This window comes from Oryx dammah, unplaced genomic scaffold (genome assembly GCF_014754425.2).
Source record: "Oryx dammah isolate SB20612 unplaced genomic scaffold, SCBI_Odam_1.1 HiC_scaffold_18, whole genome shotgun sequence".
NCBI lineage: Eukaryota > Metazoa > Chordata > Mammalia > Artiodactyla > Bovidae > Oryx > Oryx dammah.
Genome location: NW_024070202.1, coordinates 56,499,485 through 56,512,283, shown reverse-complemented (window position 1 = coordinate 56,512,283; position 12,799 = coordinate 56,499,485). Strand labels below are relative to the sequence as shown.

The 12,799-nt window shown below is 42.4% G+C and overlaps 2 protein-coding genes across 4 annotated transcripts in view; one reads left to right on the top strand and one right to left on the bottom strand.

Annotated features, from left to right (window-relative positions):
• Window positions 1-11,958, bottom strand: part of DOCK4 (dedicator of cytokinesis 4) — a 468,492-nt gene extending 456,534 nt beyond the window's left edge. For all 3 annotated transcript variants that reach the window (XM_040260165.1, XM_040260167.1, XM_040260166.1), the window contains exon 1: window positions 11,578-11,958. In XM_040260165.1, the coding sequence (XP_040116099.1) occupies window positions 11,578-11,614 (37 nt within the window). In that variant the 5' untranslated portion in view covers window positions 11,615-11,958. The remainder of the gene's footprint in view (window positions 1-11,577) is intronic.
• A 162-nt stretch (window positions 11,959-12,120) lies between these two features.
• ZNF277 (zinc finger protein 277) overlaps window positions 12,121-12,799 on the top strand; it is a 133,934-nt gene continuing 133,255 nt past the window's right edge. Inside the window, exon 1 of the mRNA XM_040260164.1 lies at window positions 12,121-12,302. Coding sequence (XP_040116098.1) covers window positions 12,212-12,302 — 91 coding nt within the window. The 5' untranslated portion in view covers window positions 12,121-12,211. The remainder of the gene's footprint in view (window positions 12,303-12,799) is intronic.

The window sequence follows — 12,799 nt, the reverse complement described above, 5'->3', positions numbered from 1 at the left end:
GAACAACAACAAACATCTAGTCCATAACACCCATGAAGAAGCAATTATCCCCCATAATGACTAAATAAAACCTCTTCAAGTTCTTGACCCTCTACATTGATCAATTTCTCTTGCATAAATTATCCCAGGACTCACATTCTCACAGGAGAGAGTTTACAGAACAATGGTAAGTGACATTAACATTCATCTCCTAAACAAACACTTCTTGGAAGGAGCAGTATTTTTTATCTTAGACAAATTTGTTTGAAGCTCTTTCTCCAAGAGGAATTGGGTCTCTTCCAAAACTTATACCCCACAGCCATCTGATAACACTGTTCTGTGACTACTGGGAAATGAACAAAGCAGCGAAATCACAAGTAATCAAGCATGTTATAGCAAGGAAAGCCACTTTGAAACTTTTTTTTTTTCCCACTTTGAAACAGAAAAATTTTAAGACATAAGTGACAAACTAAATTCAGGCCTTCTAGACTCAATTTCCACCGGTCTAACCTCTAATCCTGAGAGGAAAACTCTATATAGGAAATAATGCTCAGCTTATAAAAGAGTTTATATAATTATTTCTGATTACAAAAGAAATTCATGTTAACTTTTAAAAATTATTAAAAAGTAGAGAGTCTAAAAAAAATGCCACCTCTCAATGGTAACAATTGCTTTTAACAACACTGCAATATGTAACTTTGTATCCCAATTCTTCACTTCTCGAATTTTCTCATTTTAAAACTAATTACCATAATTTTTACATAATTTATAATAATATTTCCTCTTCTAACTTGGGGCCAAGAACGTAAATGGTTGTTTAACTGAATCAATTTATATAAACTATGAATGGGAATATTAAATGAAATGTAGGATGGAATTAATACAAATATGATTTTCCTGGGGGAAAAAATTAAGAAAGGGGCTAAGGGCTAACTTTTACCCATATGCGAAGTTTTTATAGGAATCCTCATACCTTGTTATTAGTGTTCATCATCCACATTTCTGGAGAAAACTCTCAGATATTTTTCTTCTTTTGGCTCTTTACAGAACTGCTTATGCATGTTTGGATTTTCTTGTTTCATGAGAGCCTGGCGAAACCCTAAGCTTATTATGGAGGCCCCCCAGACTCTTCAATCCATTCTGGACATCCTTCGAGAAAGGCCAACAGGTTTCTTTCTCTCCCCAGGATAGTGAGTACTGTTTTCTCCAGGACCTGGGTTAGGGCTATTTTTAGTTGCCTCACACAAATTCAGGCTTCTCAGGTGGCTCAGTGGTAAAGAATCCACCTGCAGTGCAGAAGACACAGGTTCAATCCCTGGGTGAGGAAGATCCCCTGGAGGAAGAAACGGGAACCCACTCCAGTACTCTTGTCTGGGAAATCCCAAGGACAGGGGAGCCTGGCAGGCTATAGTCTGTGGGGCAGCAAACCAGTAGGACACTACTGAGCGACTAAACAATAACAACAACACACAAATATATGCCCACAGCCCCGAACGTGTCCACCCCTGAGCACCAAGGAAGAGATGATCTTTTTCATTTTGGAGGAAAAAAACACCTAATCTCTACATTTCTGCTTAAACATTTCAGGGAGACATGTTTAGAGAAATAACTTTCCTGTGATCCAGTGGTTAAGGCTCCACACTTCCAAAGCAGGGGGAACAAGTTTGAATCCTCGTCAGGAAACTAAGATCCCAAATGTTGTGCAGCACAACCAAAACAAAACAATAATAGATTACCTTTATTTTTAAAATGCCCAATTAACACTAACATAAAATGGAACAATAAATTGCTTGGTTTAAGAAAACAGTTCACAACTTGGGGGAGGAATTGTTATCAGATTCACCCAAGAAGACATGCAAATTTCATAACCAGAAGGGTTCTCGCCAGCCTGGATCCCACCAACTTCCTCTTTCGGGCACACACACAGGGGTCATGAATGGGGGTGGAAAATAAATACACATGTGTGACTGGCAATTTCCCAAAGCCTTCTGTGTCAATGTTATGCTTTCTCTCTTCTTCCCCAGCTGAGAAGCAGCCATGCTCATTACAGAGTGACATTACAGAGTGACAGATGCCTGTTTCTGGATTTAGTTGCTTTTCTTCTTCGATAGGGACACAAATGTGATCCTGACTGATGCAAATTGAGTCTTGAACCTCCCTGCATTACCAAAGCCAGGGCTAAACATAAAGGAGTATCTTCCGTCCCACTTACAAGTCTTCCTTCCTGGAAGAGGTGCACAGCTCCAATCCAAGTTCTTAGTGATAAGCCATCCTGTACCATGGAAAACTGTTGGTTGCTAAGTCGTGTCCAACTCTTTGCAACTCCACGGACTATAGCCTGCCAGGCTCCTCTGTCCCTGGAATTCTCCAGGCACTGCAGGCAAATTCTTTACCAAATGAGCCACCAGGGAAGCCCTCCATCCTGTACCATGTGTGAAAGTGTGAAAGTACAGTCGTTCAGTCGTGGCTGACTCTTTGCAACCCTATGGACTGTAGCCCACCAGGCTCCTCTGTCCATGGAATTCCCCAGGCAAGAGTACTGGAATGGGTAGCCATTCCCTTCTCCAGAGGATCTTCCTGACCCCAGGATCGAACCCAGGTCTCATGCATTGTAGATGGATTCTTTATGGTCTGAGCCACGAGGGAAACTGCACCATGGTTTACAGCAATTAAGATGAGATTATCTCTTATCCTATCACTTCTTCCTCTGTACCCAACAGACTGCAAGCAAAACTATCAATATAATATCCAGCATGCTTTGTTACTGCAGTACTTCATAGGTGCCCATGAAATCACACTTTGTATGAAGGCCACAGTACGTACACCTGTCAAAGCCAAAACAGTGTCCTCAAACACTCCTTTCCACCTACCCACCTTCCTGTCCCAGCTGTTTCTACACATGGTCATCTCTCATACAAAGATGAGATGGAATGAGAGGGATTAGAGATACCTCAGGTGGTAAAGGACACACTCCATGTTGAAGGTATTGACCTGGCCTCAAACTTGGTGATAGTAGAGAGGGGCAATGGGTCTCCCTGGCCAGGTCACTGAAGTCCTTGAAGCTTCTCTATTAAGGAGGGAAAGCAGAGGGAAGCCACCAACTGGTTTTTCCAATGTAGTTGCATCTGCCTTGGAGAAATTGCTCCTGAATTTGGCAGTTGGTTTTCTGTCAGACTTCATTTCTAATATCATTAATGTCTGCCTCTTTGTGTACATCTATCAGTATTTCAGTGGGAGGTTATGACAGGCTACATTAGGAAAAAGGAACATAAAGCTATCGTAAGCTGGAATCCCTCACTTCAAATTACATATTTTGTTCAGAAGTACAATGGTGTAACTTTAAGAATTCTAAATCTGACCTTGTGGTTCCTAAGATGTATTACATATTTACCACACACACATACACACACAGTCTGTATCCACAAATACATTACTTTGGGTATCTGAGCATTTTCCCATTTCCAGATGTGTGTATACACTTAGATGCTGTTTGAGGGATATATAAATCATGTTTGTTGAAATATTGTTTGTGGTTTCTGTTTTTCAACATCCTGCTGGGGAAATTTCACAAACATGCAAAATCTGGCATGAGACATTTGCTTCAGAAAGAACTGTCAGAGAAACAGAAGTAACTTATGCCTTAACCAGGCAATGCACCAATGGGAAGCAAGAAAAAAACATGAAATCTAGCTTCCTACCAACTCGACATGACAGCTAATCGTTCTTATTTTATAGTCCCCAGATATCCATATTAATAAAGTGCTTCGAGATGACTGCTCTTGGAAAATTCAGGCTCTATCACTTTAAAACTTAGACAAGTGGACTACTTAATCAAAATCAATACAATTAATAAAGTGGATCGCTTCAGTTATCACACCTAAAATCAAATGACTCTCTCATCATGCTCTTTAGTCTATAACCTCTCCTATTCTTGTCTATGCAGATATCGCCACCTGAATGTTTGATGGGGATGGCCAACTCTAGGAAGCCAAACAAAACTCTTAATCCTACGCTATAAACCAGCCCCACCTGCAAAAACGTCTCGTTTGTTGAATGGCACCTATTTTCACCTGGGGCTTCCCTGGTGGCTCAATGGTAAAGAACTCATCTGCCAATGCAGGAGACTCAGGTTCAAAGACTCTGGGTCGGGAAGATACCCTGGATAAAGAAATGGTAAGTTGCCCACTCCAGTATTCTTGCCTGGGAAACCAGATGGACTCAGGAGCCTGGCGGGTTACGGTTCATGGGGTCACAAAAGAGTTGGACACAACCTGGTAACTAGAAAACAACAATCTATGTTCCCCAACTTGTCCAAGCCAGAAATCAGGAAGACAGCCGAAACTTCTTCCTTCCCCTAACTCCTCACATTCAATGATAAGCCCTGCTGTTTCCATCTTCCAAACATCTTAGATTTATCCACGTTCCACCATGCAGGACTGCTCACCTGGTTTAGGAACTTAACTCTTAACCTCATCTACTGCAATAATCTCTCTTAGGTCACCTTTATGTCACTTCCATCATCCAGAAGCAACAATGTACATGCCTTAAAGGTTCATAATGCTCATATTTCCAACCAGAAGGAATTTTTTTAAAAAGAATTTGCTGGTAATCTTTATATTCTAACAATTCTCACCTGTGCTTAATTACTGAATACATCTTCTCTATATGCTATACATTAACTACCCTCTTCTCTATAATACTATGCATTTTATGGAATTTCAATTACTATCCATGTTTCATTTATTTTGTCACCTGACACTAGGTACATGGAATGTATTTTATTTTTTTAACTTTTTTTTTTTTTTAACATGGACCATTTTGAAAGTTGTTACTGAATTTGTTGCAATATTGTTTCTGTCTTATGTTTTGGTGTTTTGGCTACAAGCCATGTGGGATCTTAGCTCTCTGACCAGGGATGGAACCTGTATCCCCAGGATAGGAAGGCTAGGTCTTAACTGCTGCACTGCCTGAAAGGTCTCCTGGAATGTATTTTAGAAATAGCATTATTTATGGAAGTCTTTCATTTTATGACTATAAGTATTCTGCTGTGCTGATAATCAAAAGTGATTCAATTATTCCTATATTGGAACTGATGTTTCACAGACCACATGGCAAGGAATAACTGCACATAAAGTGTTTTGCCACTATTGATTTTTTTTTTTTCATGCAGACTTTGATGGGTGGAATTACTGATTCAAACTCCTGCTTTTGACCATAATGTTAGGCAACACAGCAGAGTGGCTAAGAAAGCACACTCTAAGACTTTTGAGGTTCCAATCCCAGTTCCACCACTTCCTGCATGACCTTAGACAACTTACTTAACCTCTCTATGACTCAGTTTCCTGTAAAATGAATGAAAACTGAACCTTCCCTTATGGAGCTGTCACGAGGATTAGACAGAAAACACATGACAAGCTCTCAGAACAAAGCTTGTTGAAAAGCAAGTGCTCCACAAAGCCTATTTTACATATTTATACACACACACACCTTCATTTCCAAAAGGATCACGTTAATATTTAATACAACCAGTAGGGCATATCAGTTTTACTGCAACTCTGTCACCAAAAGGCATTAACACTATTTTTGGTGATTCTTACTTAGTAAATATCCAGTGTATCTTAGCACAAATTTTTTTTTAAATACCAAAGAGTAAAACAGTTGTTCCTTAAGTACATTCATAGTGCTTAAATAAAAATAGCTTGGGGGACATTACTTATTTATTCTTTAAATAAGCTTACCAGTTTATGTTTTTAAGAAAACAAGTTACATGAGTTGCCTTGTTTCTTCTATAATGATCAGCAATACATAAAAGGATGGAAAAGAATGGTGTGGGTAACCCTTCAATTGGCAAGAAATTAACAGCTCATTAGATTCATTCTTCTGCTGTAGTGCCCAGAGATCACTGTCAAAGGAAATTTTATATATATATAAATCCAAAATTGGTCATTATGCAGTTGATCCCAGCCCTTGTCAAAAAGACTCTAGCAGAAAGACACAGGTAACCTAAAAGAAACAATTTATGCAATGCATGTGATGGTTTGAATACTTGTTCCATAGTTAATGAGAAATATTATATAAAAAGACAAACTTTGACTTATATTAGAAGACTAAAGTATGATTAAAGTCTAAGTTTAAATACAAATACATATTTGTCAAAAAACAACATAAAGAATGAACTTAACTAGAAACCCAACAAGGCCTAAATTCCAGTGCTTCCTGTATCACAAATGAGGTATCTAGAGCAGTGCTATTCAAACTATCAACTGAGTCATTAAGTAAAGTTAGTGACAATCTTTTTAAGTTGATAAATAAATTTATTTTATTGCAGCATACCTACAACATTCTATTAGTTTCAGGTGTACAACATAATGATTTGAGTGCTGTATGTATGCATTTTTTAAATGAAAAAGAATAGGAGATCACAGAAAGTATGAGTAAATACTGTTTCACTTATATGTGTGTAGGGTGGTCCTGAGTGTGCTGGTGTCAGGAAATGAAATGAATTTCCTATTATGGATGACAGTTAAACAATATCAAAATTCACTGCTGGAGAGTACCTCATTTTACTATGCTTCACAGATACTGCATTTTTTACAAATTGAAAGTGTGTAGCAACCTTGCACTGTCAGACGATGGCTTGCGATTTCTCTTTTTATTTGCTGTTTTTCTTTTTAAATTAAGGCATATACCTAGTTTTTTAAACATAACACTACTGCACTCTTAAAAGACTACAATATAGTGTAAACATAACCTATTTGCACTAGGAAACCAAAAAATTTGTGTGATTCACTCTATCGTGATAATTTGCTTCACTGCAATGTTCTAGAACCAAACCTGCAATATCTTGAACGCATGCCTATAAATCATTTAATCTCTGTGAAGCTGTTTCCTCATCTCTTAAATGGAAAGTATTCTACTTCAGAGAGTAGATTCAAATAAAATAATTTCACAACATCTTTTTAACTATAAAACACTGCATTAATATGTTAAGGTTACAGCATTATGGCTAGGTTCCTTAGAGTTAGTTTAATGTTTCTCTGCATAAAATCACTGTGCTAGAACTTGGACATACTGTATCAAAGATAATTCTGCAAATGTAGTCTCCTAAAAAAAATAGAGCTAGAGACAGGAAATCCTTAAGTTTCTTGAAATTTGTATAATCTCTTTGTAGTTCTGACTATACAGCCCCTGGGGGAAAAAATAAGACTAAAGAAGAAAGGCAGTATCTCAGTGTCACTGTGGGGCCTTATGAAAGAATCATCACTTATGAGAATGACCAAAAGGGGGATATGTTTACAGGCTATTCCCAGAGGAGGCCAAATCATGAATGTAAGCTGCCATCTCACTGTCTGCACAGCCCTTCAGTGATACTTTACTTGCAGGTATAAATCACTGCTCTTTGCTTCCCACTGAAAGTTTAGAATCCTGTACCAGTCTCTAAATGCCACAAACAATTCCAGGCAGCACATCTTTATCTAGCTACACATGTTATCTGCACACATCATGGTACCACAAGATAAGAAACATCTCAAGACTGCCAGCTAACAAAATTGAAAACAGCTAAGACGAAAGGTACACTCCCTCATAACTCTTCCACACAGGCTACCAATAAAGCACACTTCTGAAGGAAGACATTCTAAAGATCCTGAGTAAATAAGAGATGGTACCTCTCCCCATAAAAATAGAAAGGACTTTAAAAAGGAACAGAATTTCTACTTTGCTGTTGTTTAGTTACTAAGTCATGGCCAACTCTTTTGTGACTCTATCGACTGTAGCCCACCAGGCTCCTCTGTCCATGGGATTTCCAGGCAAGAATACTGGAGTGGGTTGCCATTTCCTTCTCCAGGGGATCTTCCGGACCCAGGGATCAAACCCACATCTCCTGCTTGGCAGGTAGATTCTTTACCACTGAGCCAAATAGGAAACCTGAATTCCTACTTAGATGATTTAAAAAAACACTTTGGGGTAAACTGAAGACAGGAATGTTTGTGAAGACTCAGTGATATGGGTATGATGACACTTCATTTTTTAAATTATATCTGTGACCTTCAGATCAACTTGTTCTGAGTTTTGTTTCCTGTAAGCCTTAGGGATTGTTTTGCACTGATCAATCCAGCCCACATTACCCCTCTAAGCCTAACCAGGTTCACAAATGTAAAACACCTGGCCCGGTTGAGAGGCTCAGTTTGCAGCTCACAAAGGCTCTCGGGTTCACCTGGGAATGCTGCACGCATGCCTGCTGGGCAAATGAATGTAGAAATAGATCTGCAATGGCCTTCACTTTCTCTGTGACTAATTCCCATCACTTTAAGGGAGGGGAAGAGGACTGTGACAGATGAGGATGTATAGAAGGCAGATAGCATGAGGAAAGTTGTCAGGGAGTGATCAAGAATGTTTTAGTCACTGCCCATAGAGTTCCTGCTAGAAAGAGAATCAAACAGCCTGAATCAGCTTGGTTCTGGCAGCCTGCCAGGTAGATTTTGCTTACCTGTGATCTTAGTTGAAAACCATGTGGGATGTGTCACAGCTAAAGTGCCTTTCTCATAACAATCTCAACACAATGGAAATATCTTCCTAACCAAAGGACACACTTGTTTGGAAGAACTCCACAGAATTAATACTGAGAAGAACCTTGGCTATTCTTCGACTGTGTGTTGAGACCCTGGAAGGTTAAGTGACTTACCTTAGGTCACACAACTGGCAGCAAGCACTGTCTTGACTAAGACCAAGAGCTAAACAGACTCTCCCAAGATAAAATATGTCTACAATTGTGCCTATTAACACGTTTTCAAAGAGACAAGGTTCCTTACTACTCAGAACTTTAGTTTAATCACTATACCTGTCTACTACCCTAGAACACTTAGATATATGACTAAGTATGCATTGTTTTAAAACCATTCATCAATTAAATTGATGGGATAATGCCCACACATTAGGTTTGAAAAGGAATTCCTATCTCTGATACACCTTACTACAGGTATGAAATTTAAGTAACTTTATCCATATTTATAGTATGTTGCTTGAGACTGAAACAATAATATATAAAGATACACAATTCTCTCATAGATAATGAGATAAGTATGTTACAAATATACAATGTGCATGGAAACTTCAAGCATTCAAACTTACAAAGACAGATTTATATCAGAATTCTTAATCAAAGAATAAGGAAATCAATTTACTACTACACCTGATATCAGCAAAACATCTGTGCCCATAAAATAAATTTTCTTGAGTATTTATAAAAAACTAGAAAGAAAAGCACATACAGTAACCAAGTTTATTAAAAAAAAAAAAAAAAAACGTAGCGCATGTGTGTTTTAGTTGCTCAGTATAAGCAGCTACAAACAGTCCTTTCTGTGGTAAGAAATAAGTCCACACATAAGAATCCCTGCAAAATTTTCACCACACACACACGTGTAACAGATGGAGTCTAAAAAACAGCTAAGCATTTCATAAGCCAAATGCTCAAAAATTAATAATAAAAGATGGTAACAATCCTGTATTATATTGCATAAATGAGCACAACAGATCCCTGCCCTCTGCTTTCACCTCTCATCTCATCCCACCTTTCCCCAAATGTGTGCTCACCCATTTACATCCCCTACTCTGCAACCAAATCACAACCATCCAAAGGCGAGGTGTCTGCTGCAGCCCAAAACACTTGACTGATAACATCCGGTTTGCCATTCCAGGAAATCCCAGAGTGTGTTTTAATCCTCTGCCCACAGCTTGCAAAAGAAAAACGAGAGAGGATCTAATCGATACCAGCACCCCAGCTGTGACCTGGCACATAAAGAAATCAAGAAAATAAATCCCATCCATAATCTGTATAATTTAACACTTGGAAGAAAGCAACATCTGGGATCAACTCCAAACGGGACAGTGCTGCTGGCCATGTCTGTGCTTCCTGCACTGAGTGCTAAGCTGGTGACAAGGGGACACTCCACGTCCTCAACAATCAGCAAAAACAACGTCTCTTCCTAATAAGAAATCTACTCCCCAAAATGAGGCAGGTGAAGAGAAGGAAACATCTACTCCTTGCCAATTGAGCACCTGATAAAGGCTCCCCTCACATTTCAAAGACAGGGAAAACCGGAACTCCTTCCCAAAGGTGGGTCCTGGGCAAACTATTGTCTTGCTGACCAGTCAAAATCCAAAATGAAAGCTCATATAATACAGGGGAATGACTTTGTTCAATCATACAGCCCTTTCAGGACACTCCAAAGTCCTATCCCCAGGTGAAGTTGGGGGGAAAAAAATCCCCTGCCCTGTAATTATGACTCCCTCGAAAGGCTTTCCAAATTTTTTAAATTATAGGAAAATGAACATAAGCAGAACATAAGCAGATACCTACATATCATCTAAATCACTAGATCTACACCCAATTTTTTAAAAAGTAAACCAATAAGCAGGACAGGGCATTATAGGAAACTATATATTATGTTTCCTTAATACTATATATTAAGTATTATATGATAATACTTTCTCTGTCAAACCTTCTCAGAGGTTATAATTGCATTTGGCTGCTTCAGGCTTGTCAGAGAGCCTTCCTTTTTAATAGTCGCAACCTAAAAGGAGTAACTGTCAAGGGGCGACCCAGCTGAAATCAAACAACAAAAACGGGAACTGTAATCCGCCTGAAATGGGAGGAGGGAAAGGAAGGGAGACTCCTGTATTCATCCGTCAATATTAATGTCCTTTGTTGTTCACCTTTACACAGAACAGCGAGCGCTACCCTGCTCCTTTTCCTCCTAACACCCGTGTCAGGGTAATCTTTCCTAAAAGCTGTCTCGTTGCCTCGAAGACCCAAGCTTTCGGAGTCTCTCTCCCCATTAACACTCCACAGCTGTCCTCCAGCACCACCCCCACCATGAGCAGAGAAGGTGGTCAGAAGTAAAAACATTGCTGAAATACCCGTTCCCCTCCAAAGACCAAAGAGCAGAGCGGCGCAGATGTTGAAATTTACTAACCCCCGCCCCACCGCCTCTCCGAGCGCGCACACACACACCGGGTAACCCGGGATGGGAGGGAGGAGGAAGGCTCGGGCCGGACTGTCAGAGCGGCTCTTCGGAGGACCGTGCCACATTCCGTACTCCGGGAATGTGGAAGGCAGAGGGAAGGTTCTGCGTCTCCCTTCTGTTTTGGGGACGTTCTCTCTCCGCGAGTGTTGTTGTCTCCCTCTCCACCCTGGGAAGTCGTTGCAGCCCTTGTCTTCTCTAAGGTAAAGGAGAAGGAGGGAGAGGAAAGCCGTCCGTTCTCCTCTTCCAACTTGACACACACACGCCCGGTAGCCACTCCAAACTCCGCAGGCAGAGCCCGCAGCAGGCGGGCTGGCCGCGCGCTCCCCGGAGCCGTCCCGGCACTCCCTCCGGGAACCCGTGCCGAGAGCTCCCATCCGGCGTTGAGGGGCGAGACCCCGACGCGCAACCCTCTGCCAGGAGGTGGCTGAGCAAAGCCCCTAACCCGCAGCGCGATGCCAGAATTAGGCATTTGCAGCCGGGCTAAGCGAGAGGGGCACGGGGGCAAGGACGCGAAATTCGCACTCGCTCGGACTAGGACCAGAGCAGAATAAAAGTTCGCCCCGCGGAGACTCACCCACGCCGTATTTCTCGTGCTCCGTAGGTATCCACATGGCTAAACAGGGGTCCGGGGTCTTCAGGCTTTGTAATCCCCGCGCCCCTTCTCCGGCTCACAACAATGCAGAGCTCCCGAGTAGTGGCTGCAGCGCTGGAGCCCCGCGGCTCCGCGCGGGCTGCGGTCGCTGGGCAGGGTCTCCGCTGGAGGCTCCCGAGCCCAGCGTTGACACCGCGCGGCCGAGGCTGCGCCGCCCGCAGCTCTCCCGGCGGTGGCTGCTCAGAGTCCTCCGACGCGCTCCCGGGAACCCGGAGGCGCAGTCATTGTTCTGATTCACTGAACTAAGCGAACACGCCGGGGCACTCTCCGGCGCACCCCCGCCCGTCAGCGCCTCTTCTAGCCCTCCCTGCCGAGCGCCCCGCAGCACGCTGGGAACTGTAGTTCTGCAACAGCTCCATCCCGGAAGGAGGTGGGGAGTTAGCGGCTAGGGGCGGGACTACGTCCCGCTCGCCACGTTCTATTGGTCCAGATCGTGACGGCGCGGAGTGGGCGTGGAGGAAAAGTCGCGTCAGTGGGGAATTCGTTTCCAATCGCGTTGCCATTGGTCCCGCGCCTGTTCTGCGGCCCTCTTTCTTTTTTTTTCCTCAGCCGAGTAATGGCTGCTCCCAAGACCCAGGGGGCTGCTACCCAAGGGGAGGAGGACAGTGATGGCAACCGTGGTGGAGCCGGAGGTGTCAGTTATGAGGGTGAGTACGGTGCCTCTGAGGTGCAAATGGTTTTTTGTCTTCGTTTCTCTCCAACCTGGAATACAGGTGACTGCTGGACGGACACCTCTAAGGCCACTTGAGCGCGAAGGGGCCACGGGTGGAGCCCCGCGGGACAGGAGGGGGTGGGAGGAGGCCACTTGCTGGAGACTGTCTGGGAGGGAAGAGAAAATGGGATGCAATGGCCTTATCCGCAGCCAGGGAAGTTCCCTGGGTTCTGTCCTACGTTTGGAGCTCCCACCTTTACCCTCGCTGCCGAGTGGGCGTGGGTCAAGGTTTGCGCGTGTGTGAGTGTAACTCTGGAATTAGCTGTCCTCTTTCCTCGCCAGTAGTCTACCCTCGCCTAGGTTTGCTTGGTTTGGCCTCGAGAGATAGGTTTTATTTGCGTTCGAGCGGATTTCCATTTGCTAACTGGTTGGTCACTCTACAGCTTTTTCTCAGTTGTTGGCTGGAGCAGCCTCTGAAGGGAAAGTCTGTAT